We start from the raw sequence: 18,002 nt of genomic DNA on the forward strand, positions 1-18,002 counted from the left end.
GAAAAGATTAAAAGAAAGGTTTTGTACAAAGAGTATGAATATGGGGGCCTGAAACTTCTCAACCTTGAAGCTATGTGTCTGTCTTTAAAAGCATCAATTGTTCCAAAGATGTATTTAAACATTGAGTGGTACACAAATGTCCTGTTGGACAAAAAACATGTACTGTATCAAAAGAAATTGTATCCTTTTTTACAAGTGATCCCCTCCCAGAGAGTCTGCTGGGAAACATGGCGGGGTTCATAAAGGAAACAATCCACTCATAGTGGTGTTTTCAATTTTATGTGCCAGAAAAAAGAGACAATATTTTGCAGCAGTTAATATGGATGAACTCTAATATTGTAATAGATGGAAAGCCTTTCTTTTGGAAAAATATGTTTGAAAGAGGAATCATTTTTGTCAATGATATTATCAATGAGAATGGTAAAATTATGATGAATTTAGAACTATGTATGGTGATGCTTGCTCAAGCTTTTCATTTTATCAACTAACTGGAGTAATTGGGAAAAGATGGAAACAAATAATTAATTATGGAACTACTAAATTATTAGTTTGTAAACCTCTAATAAGAAATTCTAGTTGGCAAAAAGGAACTAAAATAAATAGAAAAATATATAATTTTTATTTAATAAAGAAATCTTTGAAGATTTCCTCCATACAACACAAATGGAAAATGGGAGGACTTTTTTGACTGCCCGTTGCCATGGGATGCCATATTCAAACTAATCTATAAAACCACTATCGATGTGCAAAATCGTTATTTTCAAATTAAAATTATTTATAACTTCCTACCCACAGGGAAAATGTTAAAATTATGGAATATGACAGAGTCAGATGATTGCTGATTTTGTTGTCAGGAGCCTGAATCCACCCTGCATTTGTTTTGGTATTGTCATATTGTGTCTTTGTTTTGGGTGGAAGTTGAAAAAATGTGTTTAAGGATTGGTTTGTTTATGAAGCTTGATGTGTTTTCTGTTATTTTAGGAGAGTTCATTGACAATCATGATTTAGTCAATTTAATTATAGTACTCGGTAAAATGTTTATTTTTAAGGCCAAAAACAGATAGTCACTTAGTATTACTTTCTTTAAAACATTTATTCAGTATTTTCTAACTTTAGAAAGTTACATGGTTGAAAATGATAATGATGCCAAAAAACATTAAAAAAAAGTTGAGAAGTCCTCAAAGGCTTATTTTGAAAGTATAATTATGTTTATAGATTATATGATATCTGTTGTTGTGTTCCCTAATTTGGGTGACCTGGACATAATCTGGACTGTACATAAATGCTTATTTTGAAAATGTAATTTTGTTTATAAATTATATGCAATCTGTTGTGTTCCCTAATTTTTTTCTGTGTACATGAATGAAGGTGTGTGTTGCTGAGTCCGACTTGGACATTATCTGGACTGGGCCTGGTTTAAAAAACCCTTTAAACAAATCTAATTTCATTGACAACCTGGTCTGTTGAAGATAAGGCCCTTTTTTAAAAAATAAAATAAAATAAGATAAATAAATAAAAAACATTTTATTGGATGAAAAAGAAAGTAAAACAATATAAAAATAATTACATAAAAAATAGTAATTAATGAAAATGTTAGTGGACCAGCAGCCTATACAATCATGTGTGCTTCAGGGACTGTGTCCCTTGCAGATGTGTTGTCTATGTTGTGGGAACCAGAATATTGGTAGCAGAAAGAAATAACCCCTTTTGTGTGAGTGGGTGTGGATGAGTGTGCATGGGGGAGGTTGTTTGGGTTGATGCACTGATTGAAAGTGTATCTTGTGTTTTTTCTATGTAGATTTAATTTATTTAAAAAAATAAAAATAAAAATTAATGTTTTTTTTTTGTTGTTGTTTTTTTTGTTTTTTTTTAAGAACAGGCCCGCGGGCGACTCATCTGGTCCTTACGGGCGACCTGGTGCCCGCGGGCACCGCGTTGGTGACCCCTGCTCTAGCCTTTAAATAGACCCCTGTTTAGACCAGTTGATCTGCCGTCTGTCTTTTCAGCTCTGTCTCCCTCGTGCGTGGAGAAGTTATCAGGTGGCCACGGGTCAGCCTCCACGGATGAAGCGCTAGCTGTTCCAAGTTGGGACCCAGGGTGGACCACTCTTCTTTGCATCAGTTGGTGACGTCTCTGCGCTGCTGACTTGTCTCCATTCAAGATGATCCCTGCTGGTCTCCCAAAGGACTGGACTTGCACATGAACTCGGGACCCGGGTTGACCACTCCTTATGCATCAGTCGGTGACGTCTCTGCGCCCCGACGGGTCTACATGCAGGAGGATCCCGTTGGCTCCAACATGGACTGGACTCTCACATTGTCCCATGTGGGATCTGAGCCGAGGATGGGGCTATATATGGCAGACTATATACGTAAACATTGATTGACTGGCTTGGTGAAACAGAGTCATGTGACGATGCTCGCTGAAGACATTTCTCCAGAGCCAAGCAATTAATCTTAAGAAGCAGTAATCAATAGACTATAAATATAATGATGATAAATTAACTGGGTGCATTTCTACACTATATTTTAGTAGATCAAAGTTTAATTTTCCGTGCTCCAGTACTCTGGAATCGGCAACAGTTAAGAGATGCTACCTCAGTAGATGCATTCAAGTGCCAACTTAACGCTCGCTTATACTCTACCTTTTGAAACGTGCCAAACTCAGGGCCCGGGGGCCAGATATGGCTTGCCATCTCATTTTCTGTGGCCCGTGAATAATTACGGTTAATAAAGTATTTTATCTTTTCTTACTAAATGTATTTGTTCTTTACATTTTTACACTAAAAATACATGTACTGAATGCAATTGTGTATCTTTATTATTTAGTGTTGGCCCTGCGATGAGGTGGCGACTTGTCCAGGGTGTAGCCCGCCTTCCGCCCGAATGCAGCTGAGGTAGGCTCCAGCGACCCCAAAAGGGACAAGCGGTAGAAAATGGATGGATGGATGGATGGATGGATGGATGATTTAATCATGTATCTGCTTGATTTATAATTTCAAAGCAGATTATGCTTTAATTTGTAGACTGTAAAAATGACAACCTTTATGAAAACATTCTGGCGACTGAGCTGCCAATTTTTGAACATAAAAACTTGAGTAATGTTTTTTCATATACAGTAATATAAACTGCAAAAACTGCAATCTAAGTCAGATTAAATATCTCAAATAAGAGTGATATTTGCTTATTTTCTGTCTGATAAGATAATTCTTCTCACTAAGCAGATTTTATGTTAGAGTGTTTTACTTGTTTTTAAGGGTTTTGGTCCTAAATGATCTCAGTAAGATATTACAGCTTGTTGCTGAGCTTTGATGACCTATATTGAGTAAAATATGCTTGAAACTAGAATATCAACTGATGCAAAGCTGTGTCATTAACACTCACAAGTATAAAACTACTTTTTTAAAGTAATAATTTCTTACTTCAAGCATGAAAAAAAAATTCATGATGCCGAGCACATATCATTATGTCATGATAATGGCACTAATATTTACTTAATTTAGGAATATTTTTCAACATATTGAGCAAAAAAGTCTCTTTTTTTTTCTACTAAGAAAAGTGCACTTGTTATTAGTGAGAATATACTTATTTTAAGGTATTTTTGGGTTCATTGAGGTTAGCTAATTTTACTTGTTTTGGAAAGTCTTGACAAGCCACATTTTCTTGTTCTATTGGCAGATAATTTTGCTTAGTTCAAATAAAATACCCCTAATTTTTGTATTTTTTTTTCTTGTTTTTGAACACTGACTTTTTGCAGTATGTTATACGGTGAAAAAAAAACTGGCAGTTCCGTTACATGAATTTTACCACGAAAAAACCAGTGGTACTGTTTGTTAATTCCATTTTAAAACCCAGCCGCAAATTTTACCGTAATATTCTGGCGACAGAGCTGCAAAAAGTTACATAAAAAATGTCGTAGATAGAAAATGTACAGTATGTGCCTTTTAAAATGTTTATTTCTAGGAATAAAAGTTTGCAAATGGCTCTGCCTTCTTTGATGTTCAGCATTCTCCTATTCTATATGCCGCTAAGCAAGGAGGACGGAATGTGGCACCATCTGGCTTGGTTTGGCGATAACAGAGGTCGGTTGTCTACCTATTTATAAAATTAGAATATAAAATAAAAATTCCGATACATTGTTGAATTCAAGCACCCTCTTCAGCCTCTTCCTCAAATTCACCCTCATCGTCTGCTTTGGCATCCTGGTACTGTTGGTACTCGGATACTAAATCGTTAATGTTGTTGTCGGCTTCAGTAAATTCCATCTCATCCATACCCTGATCTGTGTACCAATGCAAGAAGGCCTTGCGGCGGAACATGGCTGTGAACTGCTCAGAGATGCGCTTGAACAGCTCCTGTATGGCCGTACTGTTGCCGATGAAAGTGACGGACATCTTGAGTCCGCGGGGCGGGATGTCACAAACGGCAGTGCTGATGTTGTTGGGGATCCACTCCACAAAGTAACTGCTGTTCTTGTCTTGGATTGTGAGCATTTGCTCATCAACCTCCTTCATGGATAAGCGGCCACGGAACACTGTGGTAACCGCCAGATAGCGTCCTTGGCTGGGGTCGCACGCGACCATCATGTTTCTGGAGTCGAACACTTGTTTGGTGATGTCGCGAACCGAGAGGGCTCGATACTGCTGGCTGCCCCTGCTGGTCAGAGGGGCGAAGCCCGGCATGAAAAAATGCATGCGGGGGAAAGGCACCATGTTGACTGCCAGTTTGCGGAGGTCGGCGTTGAGCTGGCCGGGGAAGCGCAGGCAGGTAGTGACCCCGCTCATGGTGAACGATACGAGGTGGTTCAGGTCTCCGTAGGTGGGTGTGCTCAGCTTGAGAGTGCGGAAGCAGATGTGGTATAGAGCTTCATTGTCGATGCAGTACGTTTGATCTGTGTTTTCAACAAGCTGATGGACTGACAGAGTGGAGTTGTAAGGTTCTACGACCGTATCTGACACCTCAGGACGGAAACACAACCTTTTCAGCCTTTTTATCATGAAATTTAACATCACACTGAATGAAACAATGCCCTCACCTTGGGCGAGGGCATCACACTGAAGGTATTTATGATACGATCAGGAAACTCCTCACGAATCTTGTAGATAAGTAGGGTTCCCATACCAGAGCCGGTTCCACCACCAAGCGAGTGTGTGAGTTGGAAGCCCTGCAGACAGTCACAGCTTTCTGACTCTTTACGCACCACCTCCACAACAGATTCAACCATGTCAGCACCATCAGTGTAGTGACCTTTGGCCCAGTTGTTAGCAGCACCACCCTTACCTTAGGGAACAATCACACAATTTGAGCATCTGACCTAATCTGATTAGACTACATAAAAGACTACAGTCTTTAACAGACTGCTTTATGCCACCCACCAAACACAAAATTGTCAGGTCTGAAAATTTTACCCAAAGGTCCAGACCTTACGCAGTCCATGGTACTTGGTTCCAAGTCCACAAGAATGGCACGGGGAACATATTTGCCCCCTACACTTCAACCACACCAGTTCAGGAATGCAAGAACAGAAGCTGATGTATACAGTGAGAAAACTAAATGGATGAATGTGCACTTTGTAGTGTCTTGCTAATTTTTTAGCTGGGCAACCAACCTGTTGCCTCGTTGAAGTAGACGTTGATCCTGCGCAGCTGCAGCTCATCATCGCCATGGTAAGCCCCAGATGGATCAATGCCGTGTTCGTCGCTGATCACTTCCCAGAACTGCAGGTCCAAAATGTAATGGATGATATGGCAGTGCTTTCAATTATTTGATCATAATTGTTTCTTTCTTTGCATTCATGGAATCAGTAATGTTTTATTTTAACATGGCAAATACCTAAATTCCTGGAATCAGTATGTTTTATTAAATCAATATGGAAAATACCTAATCAGCAATAATACTAATGCATTTTTTCAGTTTTTTTAAATACACTTACAATTACAGTATTACAAAGTTAGAAATAATTTCATTGGTTTATTCATTGCAAACAGGTGATAAAAAGTAAAAGTAAGCAGGAGCGTTGACAGTAAAAACATTTGTACATTATAATATACGATTAGGGCTGGGCGATATATGGAATATACTCGATATATCGCGGGTTTGTCTCTGTGCGATATATAAAATGACTATATCATGATATTCGAGTATACGTTCTCACGCAGTTGCTTTTAGCTGCGGGCACTACACTTCAGGCTTTTCTCACTCTTGTCTATCCTTCTCACAGAGAGATAAAACAAGCGCACCTTCTTACATACGTGACATACTGTCGCACGTGCAACGTCATAAGCCCTCGTGGAGCAGAGAGGTAGCGGAATGGGTAGTGTTAGCTGTAGTGCGAGTGGTAATACGAGAGAGAGAGAGAAGGTGCCAATCTGGTAACAAATGGAGGAAGAATTAATTCCCAAGAAAAACAGTAGGGGGTCCATCGTCTGGCGGTGGTTTGGCTTCAAGCAGGAAGATGTTGAAAAGACAACCATAATATGTCAAGTATGCGGCAAAAGCGTTGCTACAAAAAGTAGCATTACTGCTAATGTGTAGCATCATTTGAAAAGTCACCCGCTAGAGAATGAGGAGTGCTTGAAACTCCGCATGTCAACATCTCCGTTCGGTGCCACACCCACAAAATGCCCTAGCAACCATTTCCACATCAACACCGTATGAAACAAATAGTCAACAGCAGAAGGAGATAATGTCCGCAGTAACCTACTACATAGCGAAGGACATACACTATTTGATTTCCTATTATGCAGCTCATTCTTATTTGACACTTATTGAAATATCTTGTGTGACATCATGCACAAAAGTGCACTTTATTTGTTTTAATCTATTGTAGTGGCGTTTTGTACAAAAAGTGCACTTCAATTTAGTGTTGTTTTGATATGTCATCTTAGTGACATCATGCACAAAAGTGCACTAATAGCTTGTTTTAAAATGTCTCTGACAATCTTGCACTTTCTGTTTTGAAATGACATGAATGTTTGTGCCACTGCTTAATAACTGTTTAATAAATACAGTTTTGGTAAATTGACTTAGTTGTGATTTCCCTCTCTACATGAAAGTTTAAAATGAGCATATATTAATGCAGTGTAAACAAGAATGTTTTTAATGTAGACACATAGAATCATCATACTGCTGTGATTATATCCATCAAGTGTTCATTCAAGGCTAAGACAAAATATCCAGATGTATGTCGTGTATCGTGACATGGCCTAAAAATATTGAGATATTAATAAAAGGCCTTACCGCCCAGCCCTATATATGATAACAAATTTAAAAGGAAGCTATGATGAAATTGGTCTTTTCTGACTTCTAAATGTTGTCACAAAGGTGAATACTTGGTTAAACAGTGTCAAAGTATGAAATCATAAAGTTTCGGTGTTTGCTTCCGAGCAGTCTGGCTATGTTGTGACATCACAGCGAAGTGGACGTCCTTATTTGGACATTAAGGCTCATTACAAATACTCCCCCTTGCCCCTTGTACGCGTTCACGTCAATCAAGCGGTGTCAAAATTCCCCGTCAAGTAAGCAGGAAGGGCCAAGTGTGAGGGCCGCGGAGCCTTTTAAATCAAGTGATTTCGGGGACCTTGCTAGGACATCGAGGGAGAAGAAAAATGTACGATATCACACTATGCCTGCTAAGAACGATGGCGGAAAACAAACATAAAAGCCTACAAATAGAAGTAATACGCTTAATTGTTGATTTTGATAATGACGCTCGTGGTTTTGTTCAGATGTTCATCTGTTGCTAATCCACGTAAATATTGGCTGTTTAATTGTGTTTTTTTTTATCGCGATCGAGTTCCCGTATATTTCCCTAAAATAGCTGTAACTATATTATTTGTTTTATGAATGTAGAAAGAATAGGCCACGTTTTCAACTGTTTGTTTGTTTTCACCGCTCGTTACAACAAGCCAGCAACATGAAGCTACCGTAGGCTATTGTTTCTGAATTTCTACCTTTATAAATAATGTAACATAATACATGTTTGTGAAAAGTCTGTACGTTACATTCACCCTTTGCCAAGAGAGTGTGTCTGGAAACTCACCTGGGACTAACGTCTAACGACTTAACTATCGGATGCATTTTTTCCCCAGGAAAATTCTATACCACCTTTTTTAAGTTAATTTTGGACTGTGTCTAGAAAAAAAATAGCGGTGGTGACTTTAAGATATATAATTAAAAATGTACACGTTTTAAAAAGATAAATTAGATTCTTTCTCAGAGGGTGAGCGTGGTTTCAATAGCAATCTTAATATTAATATTAAGATATTAATATTAATATTCAATATTAACCTCAATATTAAGGGCTATATAAATACATTTTGATTGATTGGTTGACAAAAACATTTATACTTATTAGGGATGCGTCGATTGATCGCCACTGATCAGTATCGGCCGATATACATGAAAAAAAAGTACATGATCGTTGTGGCTTGTGCAACCCTTTGCGACATTTGTGATAAAGGGCGATATAAGTTAACTTTGATAAACTTTCATTGAATCTGGGAAGGCCTCTACTAACGGCCAAGCTGGCAGAGACTCAAAAAACAGGTTAAAAAAGTGACTGTGGAGAATAAAGTATGCAACATTGAAAAACAAAGCTTATCCAAAACATGTTTCAAACGCCACAAGGAAGGGTTTGAAAAATGCACAAAAAAAAAAAAAATCATCATACAAACCCCATTTCCATATGAGTTGGGAAATTGTTAGATGTAAATATAAACGGAATACAATTATTTGCAAATCCTTTTCAACCCATATTCAATTGAATGCACTACAAAGACAAGATATTTGATGTTCAAACTCATAAACTTTATTTTTTTTTTGCAAATAATAATTAACTTAGAATTTCATGGCTGCAACACGTGCCAAAGTAGTTGGGAAAGGGCATGTTCACCACTGTGTTACATGGCCTTTCCTTTTAACAACACTCAGTAAACGTTTGGGAACTGAGGAGACACATTTTTTAAGCTTCTCAGGTGGAATTCTTTCCCATTCTTGCTTGATGTACAGCTTAAGTTGTTCAACAGTCCGGGGGTCTCCGTTGTGGTATTTTAGGCTTCATAATGCGCCACACATTTTCAATGGGAGACAGGTCTGGACTACAGGCAGGCCAGTCTAGTACCCGCACTCTTTTACTATGAAGCCACGTTGATGTAACACGTGGCTTGGCATTGTCTTGCTGAAATAAGCAGGGGCGTCCATGGTAACGTTGCTTGGATGGCAACATACAGTATGTTGCTCCAAAACCTGTATGTACCTTTCAGCATTAATGGCGCCTTCACAGATGTGTAAGTTACCCATGTCTCTGGCACTAATACACCCCCATACCATTACAGATGCTGGCTTTTCAACTTTGCGCCTATAACAATCCGGATGGTTCTTTTCCTCTTTGGTCCGGAGGACACGACGTCCAGTTTCCAAAAACAATTTGAAATGTGGACTCGTCAGACCACAGAACACTTTTCCACTTTGTATCAGTCCATCTTAGATGAGCTCAGGCCCAGCGAAGCCGACGGCGTTTCTGGGTGTTGTTCATAAACGGTTTTCGCCTTGCATAGGAGTTTTAACTTGCACTTACAGATGTAGCGACCAACTGTAGTTACTGACAGTGCGTTTCTGAAGTGCTCCTGAGCCCATGTGGTGATATCCTTTACACACTGATGTCGCTTGTTGATGCAGTGCAGCCTGAGGGATCAAAGGTCACGGGCTTAGCTGCTTACGTGCAGTGATTTTTCCAGATTCTCTGAACCCTTTGATGATATTACGGAGCGTAGATGGTGAAATCCCTAAATTCCTTGCAATAGCTGGTTGAGAAAGGTTTTTCTTAAACTGTTCAACAATTTGCTCACACATTTGTTGACAAATCGATGACCCTCGCCCCATCCTTGTTTGTGAATGACTGAGCATTTCATGGAATCTACTTTTATACCCAATCATGGCACCCGCCTGTTCCCAAATAGCTTGTTCACCTGTGGGATGTTCCAAATAAGTGTTTGATGAGCGTTCCTCAACTTTATCAGTATTTATTGCCACCTTTCCCAACTTCTTTGTCACGTGTTGCTGGCATCAAATTCTGAAGTTAATGATTATTTGAAAAAAAAAAAAATGTTCATCAGTTTGAACATCAAATATGTTGTCTTTGTAGCATATTCAACTGAATATGGGTTGAAAATGATTTGCAAATCATTGTATTCCGTTTATATTTACATCTAACACAATTTCCAAACTCATATGGAAACGGTGTTTGTAAGATTTAAGATTTAGACATTATTTTCTTACCTTAGAACCCATCTGGTTTCCACACTGGCCGACTTGGATGTGCACGATTTCCCTCATCGTGGAAGCAAAGTTGCGTCTTCAGTGTTTCTAGCAAATTGCCTTACAAATATTGAAGAAAATGGAGAGAGTGGTAAGAAGTTAAAAGAAATTTCACTTTTTTAAAATGTGAAGATCAGTCAAACCTTGTTAGTTTATACAAAATGTGTTAACAAAGTTAAAGGCCTACTGAAATGATTTTTTTTTATTTAAACGGGAATAGCAGATCCATTCTATGTGTCATACTTGATCATTTCGCGATATTGCCATATTTTTGCTGAAAGGATTTAGTAGAGAAAATCGACGATAAAGTTTGCAACTTTTGCTCTTTGATTAAAAAAAAGCCTTGCCTGTACCGGAAGTAGCGTGACGTCACAGGAGCTAGGATTCCTCACAATTCCCCATTGTTTACAATGGAGCGAGAGAGATTCGGACCGAGAAAGTGATGATTACCCCATTAATTTGAGCGAGGATGAAAGATTCGTAGATGAGGAACGTTACAGTGAAGGACTTGAGAGGCAGTGATGGACGTATCTTTTTTCGCTCTGACCGTAACTTAGGTACAAGCTGGCTCATTGGATTCCACACTCTCCTTTTTCTATTTTGGATCACGGATTTGTATTTTAAACCACCTCGGATACTATATCCTCTTGAAAATGAGAGTCGAGAACGCGAAATGGACATTCAGCATCGTGCTTTAACTGCATATAGAAACAAAAAAAATAAACCCCTGACTGGAAGGATAGATAGAAAATCAACAATACTATTAAACCGTGGACATGTAAATACACGGTTAATGCTTTCCAGGCTGGCGAAGGTTAACAATGCTGTGCTAACGACGCCATTGAAGCTAACTTAGCAACCGGACCGCACAGAGCTATGCTAAAAACATTAGCTCTCCACCTACGCCAGCCAGCCCTCATTTGCTCATCAACACCCGTGCTCACCTGCGTTCCAGCGATCGGCAGAAGGACGAAGGACTTCACCCGATGCGTTTGGCGGCCCGGAGACGTAGGAAGTCAAGGTGAGGTCGGCGGCTAGCACGGCTAGAGCTCCAACAAAGTCCTCCTGGTTGTGTTGCTGTAGTCCGCTGCTAATACACCGATCCCACCTACAACTGTCTTCTTTGCAGCCTTCATTGTTCATTAAACAAATTGCAAAAGATGTCCAGAATACTGTGGAATTATGAAATGAAAACAGAGCTTTTTGTATAGGATTCTACGGGGTACCATAACTTCCGTTACCCTGACTTCGTCACGCGCATACGTCATCATACCGCGACGTTTCAGCCGGATATTTCCCGGGAAATTTTAAATGTCACTTTATAAGTTTGGCATGTGTTGCAATGTTAAGATTTCATCATTGATATATAAACTATCAGACTGCGTGGTCGGTAGTAGTGGGTTTCAGTAGGCCTTTAAACCCCATTCAAACTCACTTATCATTAATGTCAAAATGGAAAAAAAATATGTATATAAAACACTCTAGCTTTACCATTATTATCAATGCCAAACTTATCCGTACAATATTGTTTAATTACTGTAAATATAAAATATTATGGTTTTTGGTTGTACAACAAACAATAGATTCTTAATGTCGCGCTTATCAACTGATTTATTATCAACAATCATTTCTAATTTAAGCACTTACTTGGTAACTCACGGACCACTCGGGGTTATGTCAGGCCCCACCAAAGGTCCGCGGACCACACTTTGACTAACACTGCTATACTACGGCACTATCATTACTAATTCAATACTTTGAATACTACAAAACTATATGTCACAACTAAATGGGTATTACACTTGTAGCAGGTTGGCACTTAACGCAAATGCACTGTACTTTTTAAGCAATACGTGACGTCATGATGACGTCGCGCTTCATTCACAACACAACAGGCGCTAACGCGTGCTAGCATACTTAGCTACATAGGCTAGCCGCGTACACGGGCACACCCACACGTCACCGAACATTTAAGTGGTAAAATAAGCATTTAAAATGCGACTTACCTCGTCACAACATCCCCAGATTAGGGTAAATTGCACCAAACGTGGGACATTCACATTATGAAGTTAGCATGCGCTAACCGAGTTGAGACTGGAACTCACCGGTGGGTGGGCGGGGCTTTTAAATGACAAGCAAAAGAATGTGTTAAAAAATAAGAGTATAAATATTGATTTTTTTAAAAAAATGATATAATAGTGCAGGAAATCAAACGTTTCCTTTATTTGTTACTGTGTGATTTAATTACCAAAATTCAAGACTTTTCCCACCATCAGGTTAACAACACAAAGGCTAGAAATGATTCTTTTTTTTCTTCTTTTTTTTACCATAAATCAGGCCTGTGCAATTATTTTGACTCGGGGGCCAAATTTAGAGAAAAAAATGTGTCTGTGGGCCGGTATATCTATTTTTAGGAACACTAATACGAAACCTCACAATAATGTCTGATTGAATGCTAAAAACGTTATGACAGACCGCCTTAAAAAACGGAATGGAATTTTACATTTTTTTACTGAATGAGACACCCAGAATGTACATGAAAATAAAGAATGTGGGATTTACAATATTAACTATGAATGATAAAACACTGAATATTGACAACATATGAACGTCACACCCCCTCTCTATCCAAATATTTTACAATCAAGCGAAACGCAGCAAAAATGCAACAAACACAGCTAAATATGAACGCGAAGGGTAAAAAAAACCCCACCTACAATCTGATATATGTGATATAGCACTAAGCTTAACCCACGCTGCTTGGTGCCCCTTCTGAGCTGCTTAGACTTAGATTACCACAGTAACTAATTAGATGACCATAGTAACTAACTAAATGACCATAGTAACTAACTAGATGACCATAGTAACTAGTATAACATGCAAAAGTGCAGATTCCAAGCATTGAAAAACTTGAAGACTTACGGTCATTAGAAAACATCACTGCACATCATAATGGCAGCTACACTTTACATCTTAAAGATCTAAAAAAAATGTTGGGAATGTCCGGGGGGCCAGATTGAAAAGCCTTAATTTTCCCAGGTCTGCCATAAATAGACATTATTATGTAAATGATCAAATCCCTAGCATATACAATTTAAAACCCTAAGGCTGAGAAATGATTAAACCCCCGTTCATCAAAAAGGAACCAATTTCTCAATGTAATTATGGTATGTTAATCAGGATGCCAAATACTTTTGACTGTGCTGGATGTTTTATCAGTTATGGCCCCTTGGGGAAAGTATACAGAAAAGTAGAGAATATGTAGCGCCTAAGTCTCAAAGTCAAGGCCCACGGGCCGGATCTATGAATGATCTATGGCCCCCGGGATGATATATGATTAGTATTAGAACACAGCCGCCTGCTGCTGTTTTGCAGGCACCAATACTCAATCAGTGTTGGCGCTAGGAATTTTCTAAATGGGGTCCCGGGGACCCCATCAAGTCATAAAAATGGGGTCCCGCAGTACATTTTTGGGGTCCCACTTTTTTGTAAGTGTTTTGAAAACAAATGATAAATGCATGCATTATCCTGTTATATCTCACATTCTATATTGTGTTCTGGAAAAAGGTTGTCATAAACGTTACTTCATTCATTAAAAAAAATAATACAAAAGAAAACACATTTTTATGCATATGTAAATGTATTCAGTTATAAACATTCATTCACTTTCTTCTTTCCTTCATGGATCTAAACTTTACTCTGTATTTTTTTCTATATTTTTATTGTAATATTTTCAGAATGTGTTTGTTCTTTTTTTGGCCAAAGTAAGACAAAGAAAACAACCTGAAGTTGTCTTTATCTTTTACTTTTAATGCCAGGATTTTTATAGTCCGGCCCATGTGTGCACAGATTTTCCTCCGTGTGGCCCCTGAGATAAAATGACTTTGACACCGTAGCGTAAGGTATAAGGCAGCACACAAATAAAATACATCAAATCGGGTGTACACAACAATGCTGATAGTACAGTCAAAGTACACTAGACACTGACATTTCCTGGGATTTTAAACAAAAGTATGAATCAAAACTTAACACCAACAATACGCAAAATATCAGCGTATTGCAAGACTTCTAGCTCACTGAAGCTCAGTTCAGCGAGCATCATATACTTTATTATTGCTTTTTATTGGTCTTTTTTGTGGCGCTTATTCCAAAAGCAGCACCAACCTCTAGAAGAGAAAAGAATGGGAGCAGAACATACACCGGAGGTCCCATGAAATATGGTAAAGCATCACAGTCAAAGCAGCGTCCCAATACTTTTGTCCAGCCGTATTTCTCTGCCACATCAGTCAGAGATGATGCTCTTTTAAGCGAGGAGTTGGTTGCCATGGAGACAAGTTAGAGGGTGAAGAAACAGTGACGTCCACTGGTCCACGTTAGCTGTCAGCCCTAGCAGGTAGGGTTTTAGTGTAACGTTTTACTTCATTTAACTTAAATGTTCATGTTAAAATGATGCATTTGGTGTATTTGCAACACCCTCTTCATTCTTCACCTGCTTGGCAGTCAGAATGTTAAAATTTGACTTAAAACCTGCAAAATTAATGTTAGGTTCAAACACCGAACTATCTATTAAACGAGACAAGACGCAAGGAATCAGGCAGAGACAGAGTTCAATTTTGCTCATGAGGAGAAATGTTTGGGGCTGCACACTCAGTTAGTCTCCCACCACGCTCTAAGGTGCAGCCCCACGTGCTCCTCTATTTTTTCGGGAGTTCCCTAGTTAACATCACTGAGGCTGTCTCTAAAGGGAGTGTGTGCACACATATCATGCAAGCAGTCCCAGTATCACAATACGTGATTACTCAGAATGCAAATGTGCTTTAGCTCGAGATTTCGCCCTGGCTCTGCCTTGTCTGCGTGCTGTCGTCTTATCTTCGTTGAGGTACTTGAAGTCCGTAGCGGGCTAGAAGACAGAAACTGCTGATGCGACTTGCAGTGGAAGATAACAAGTTGTGTGCCTTTGCACAGATAGAAAAGTGCAACTTGAACACAATAGATAATAACTATAGCAACGTCCTTTAAGCATAAGAGTTGTGTGATAACTCATACATAATTATTCTAACAATTAATGATAATTAAACAGATGATATATACGGGCATTCAAGGACAAGCCATGTTAAAAATGTATAGAAATACAAACAAATCCAAAATGTTTCACTCTTTTCAAATTAAAATCCACCTCAGGTCAACTTGCTTTGATTTCAATTTTCAGTGCCTTTAGTTTTTTCATTTGACAAGATAATCTTACTTGCTGGGTGGCCCCAGGCTAAAATGGGGCCCGAAGCACAAGTTTATTTGGAGAACACCCCTTCACTTTGTGTAAAACTATTTTCAAACTTGAATTCAATCCAATGCATGTGTTGTTTAATAAAATGTGTTATTGGAAATAATTAGTTCAATACTGAGTTGTTTTCATAGAATAGAATAGAATAGAATAAACCGAGGTGGAAAATTGTCTTTGGCTCGGCGACACAGCACTAAAATACAAACATTGTCAAAAACATAAAAACATATTACAGTACAATAGGAAACACAAGTTAGAAAATAAATAGAAATACAAATCAAGATAAACTAAGATTAAAAAAAATAATGCTTATAAATGTTCCAAACTTAACTCAGTCAGATTTGACCTGCTATGGTTGCTGTCGAGATGAGCACTAACTAAGGGGCATGGATGTGGAAACAATTCATTATATTTTTCATCAGTGACGGAACAGGAAGTGGCTAGGAATACATTAGTTGTATAATAATAATAATAATAATAATATATTTTATTTGTAAAAGCACTTTACATTGAGCAAACAACCTCAAAGTGCTACAGTGTATTAAAAAATAAAAATATAATACAAAAATAAATTTAAAAAATAAAAAATAAAATAAAAATAAAAACTAGAACAGTCTAATAGCTAGAACTAGCACGCATATATCTAAAAAAAAAGGCTTTTTAAAAAAGTATAATTTCAAATGAAGCACTCTGTCTGACATTTCGCATGCGCTTTAAAGTTACAAAGTACCACTGATACACACACACACACACACACACACACACACACACACACACACACACACACACACACACACACACACACACACACACTAGGTGTGGTGAAATTACTCTCTGCATTCGACCCATCCCCTTGTTCCACCCCCTGGGAGGTGAGGGGAGCAGTGAGCAGCAGCGGTGGCCACGCTCAGGAATCATTTTGGTGATTTAACCCCCAATTCCAACCCTTGATGCTGAGTGCCAAGCAGGGAGGTAATGGCTCCCATTTTTTATAGTCTTATTCAAAATGACCCCACACCCATGGATGTGGTGGCCCTACCTACGTACAGCGCGTGACCACTACTTGACCTTTTGATGTATCTTCTGCACAACAGCAAGTATTTCATTACATTTTTGACATTTATTTCCCCTAACAGCTGGCTTGTTGTGCAAACACGAGGTGCTTGTCACATTACACCAGCTCACAGCTCAGAGCGTCATATATTTTTATCACCAGCTGGCACAAGAGAGGAGAGTCACCACTCTCGGTGGTTATGTTGTCAAAAACAACACAACAGCACGTATCCTTCAAAGCAGCGTCCTGGTAGTCCTTAATGCATCAGGGATCAGCCTGCTAATCAAGATACTCATGTGGTTTCACTGGGACCCTTTGTAGAAAACTCACAATTTAGCAGCGCCCGTAATCTCATTAAATGAACAAAGCTTGGATGAGGAAATAAGAGCAGGACTTTGCAGAGCTCAACCAGACATAATTGTGTCAAATAGATTTTCTGTAGTTCAGGGGGTGTGGTCAATATGGCATCATCATATCATTTGCATAAACTGCAATGATGCATATATTATCTTTAAAAATGTTTAAAAAACATTTATACATATTTTATTTTTTGAAAATGTTTCAAGTCTCTAGAGCAGGGGTGTCAAAGTCATTTTAGCTCAGGGGCCGCTTGGAGGAAAATCTGCACACGCGGGCCGGACTATTAAAGGCCTACTGAAATTTTTTTTTTTTATTTAAACGGGGATAGCAGATCCATTCTATGTGTCATACTGGATAATTTCACGATTTTGCCATATTTTTGATGAAAGGATTTAGTCGAGAACAACGACGATAAAGGTCGCAACTTTTGGTCGCTGATAAAATAAGCCTTGCCTGTACCGGAAGTAGCGTGACGTCACCAGAGGAAGGACTCCTCATATTCTACCATTGTTTTCATTGGAGCGAGAGAGATTCGGACCGATAAAGCGACGATTACCCCATTCATTTGAGCGAGGATGAGGAAAGTGAGAGTGAAGGACTAGAGAGGCAGCGCAGGACGTATCCTTTTCGCTCTGACTGTAACTTAGGTACAAGGGTTCATTGGATTCCACACTGTCTCCTTTTTCTATTGTGGATCACAGATTTGTATTTTAATCCACCCCGGATACTATATCCTCTTCAAAATGAGAGTCGAGAACGCGAAATGGACATTCACAGTGACCTTTATCTCCACGACAATACATCGGCAAAGCTCTTTAGCTACTGAGCTAACGTGATAGCATCTGGCTCAAATGCAGATAGAAACAAAATAAATAAATCCCTGACTGGAAGGATAGACAGAAGATCAACAATACTATTAAACCATGGACATGTAACTACACGGTTAATAATTCTCAGCCTGGCAAAGCTTAACAATGCTGTTGCTAACGAC

At 38.8% G+C, this 18,002-nt stretch overlaps 2 protein-coding genes and 1 long non-coding RNA gene across 6 annotated transcripts in view; 1 reads left to right on the plus strand and 2 right to left on the minus strand.

The window, feature by feature from the left end:
• Window positions 1-10,294, minus strand: part of chn1 (chimerin 1) — a 68,604-nt gene extending 58,310 nt beyond the window's left edge. The window contains exons 1-2 of the mRNA XM_062069919.1: window positions 10,278-10,294; window positions 5,608-5,716 (exon numbers count right to left, since the gene is read on the minus strand). The gene's annotated coding sequence lies outside the window, so the exon portion shown is untranslated. The remainder of the gene's footprint in view (window positions 1-5,607; window positions 5,717-10,277) is intronic.
• LOC133665394 (uncharacterized) overlaps window positions 1-18,002 on the plus strand; it is a 707,793-nt gene that overhangs the window by 482,003 nt on the left and 207,788 nt on the right. The gene's annotated exons all lie outside the window — the stretch shown is intronic.
• LOC133664907 (tubulin beta-2 chain-like) lies at window positions 3,947-12,931 on the minus strand. Of its 4 annotated transcripts, XM_062069915.1 has the most exons (7): window positions 12,323-12,931; window positions 11,261-11,488; window positions 10,278-10,376; window positions 5,608-5,716; window positions 5,375-5,485; window positions 5,035-5,279; window positions 3,947-4,957 (listed from the first exon to the last, which is right to left on the minus strand). In XM_062069915.1, the coding sequence occupies exons 3-7, from the start codon at window positions 10,332-10,334 to the stop codon at window positions 4,145-4,147; spliced, it is 1,335 nt and encodes a 444-aa protein (XP_061925899.1). In that variant the 5' UTR covers window positions 10,335-10,376; window positions 11,261-11,488; window positions 12,323-12,931; the 3' UTR covers window positions 3,947-4,144. The 4 variants fall into 4 exon arrangements, with proteins under 4 accessions (XP_061925899.1, XP_061925898.1, XP_061925901.1 ...); XM_062069914.1 differs by lacking the exon at window positions 11,261-11,488 and having other exon boundaries at window positions 3,948-4,957; XM_062069917.1 differs by lacking the exons at window positions 5,375-5,485; window positions 11,261-11,488 and having other exon boundaries at window positions 3,950-4,957; window positions 12,323-12,928.

The sequence above is a fragment of the Entelurus aequoreus genome, linkage group LG14, assembly GCF_033978785.1.
Source record: "Entelurus aequoreus isolate RoL-2023_Sb linkage group LG14, RoL_Eaeq_v1.1, whole genome shotgun sequence".
Lineage (NCBI taxonomy): Eukaryota > Metazoa > Chordata > Actinopteri > Syngnathiformes > Syngnathidae > Entelurus > Entelurus aequoreus.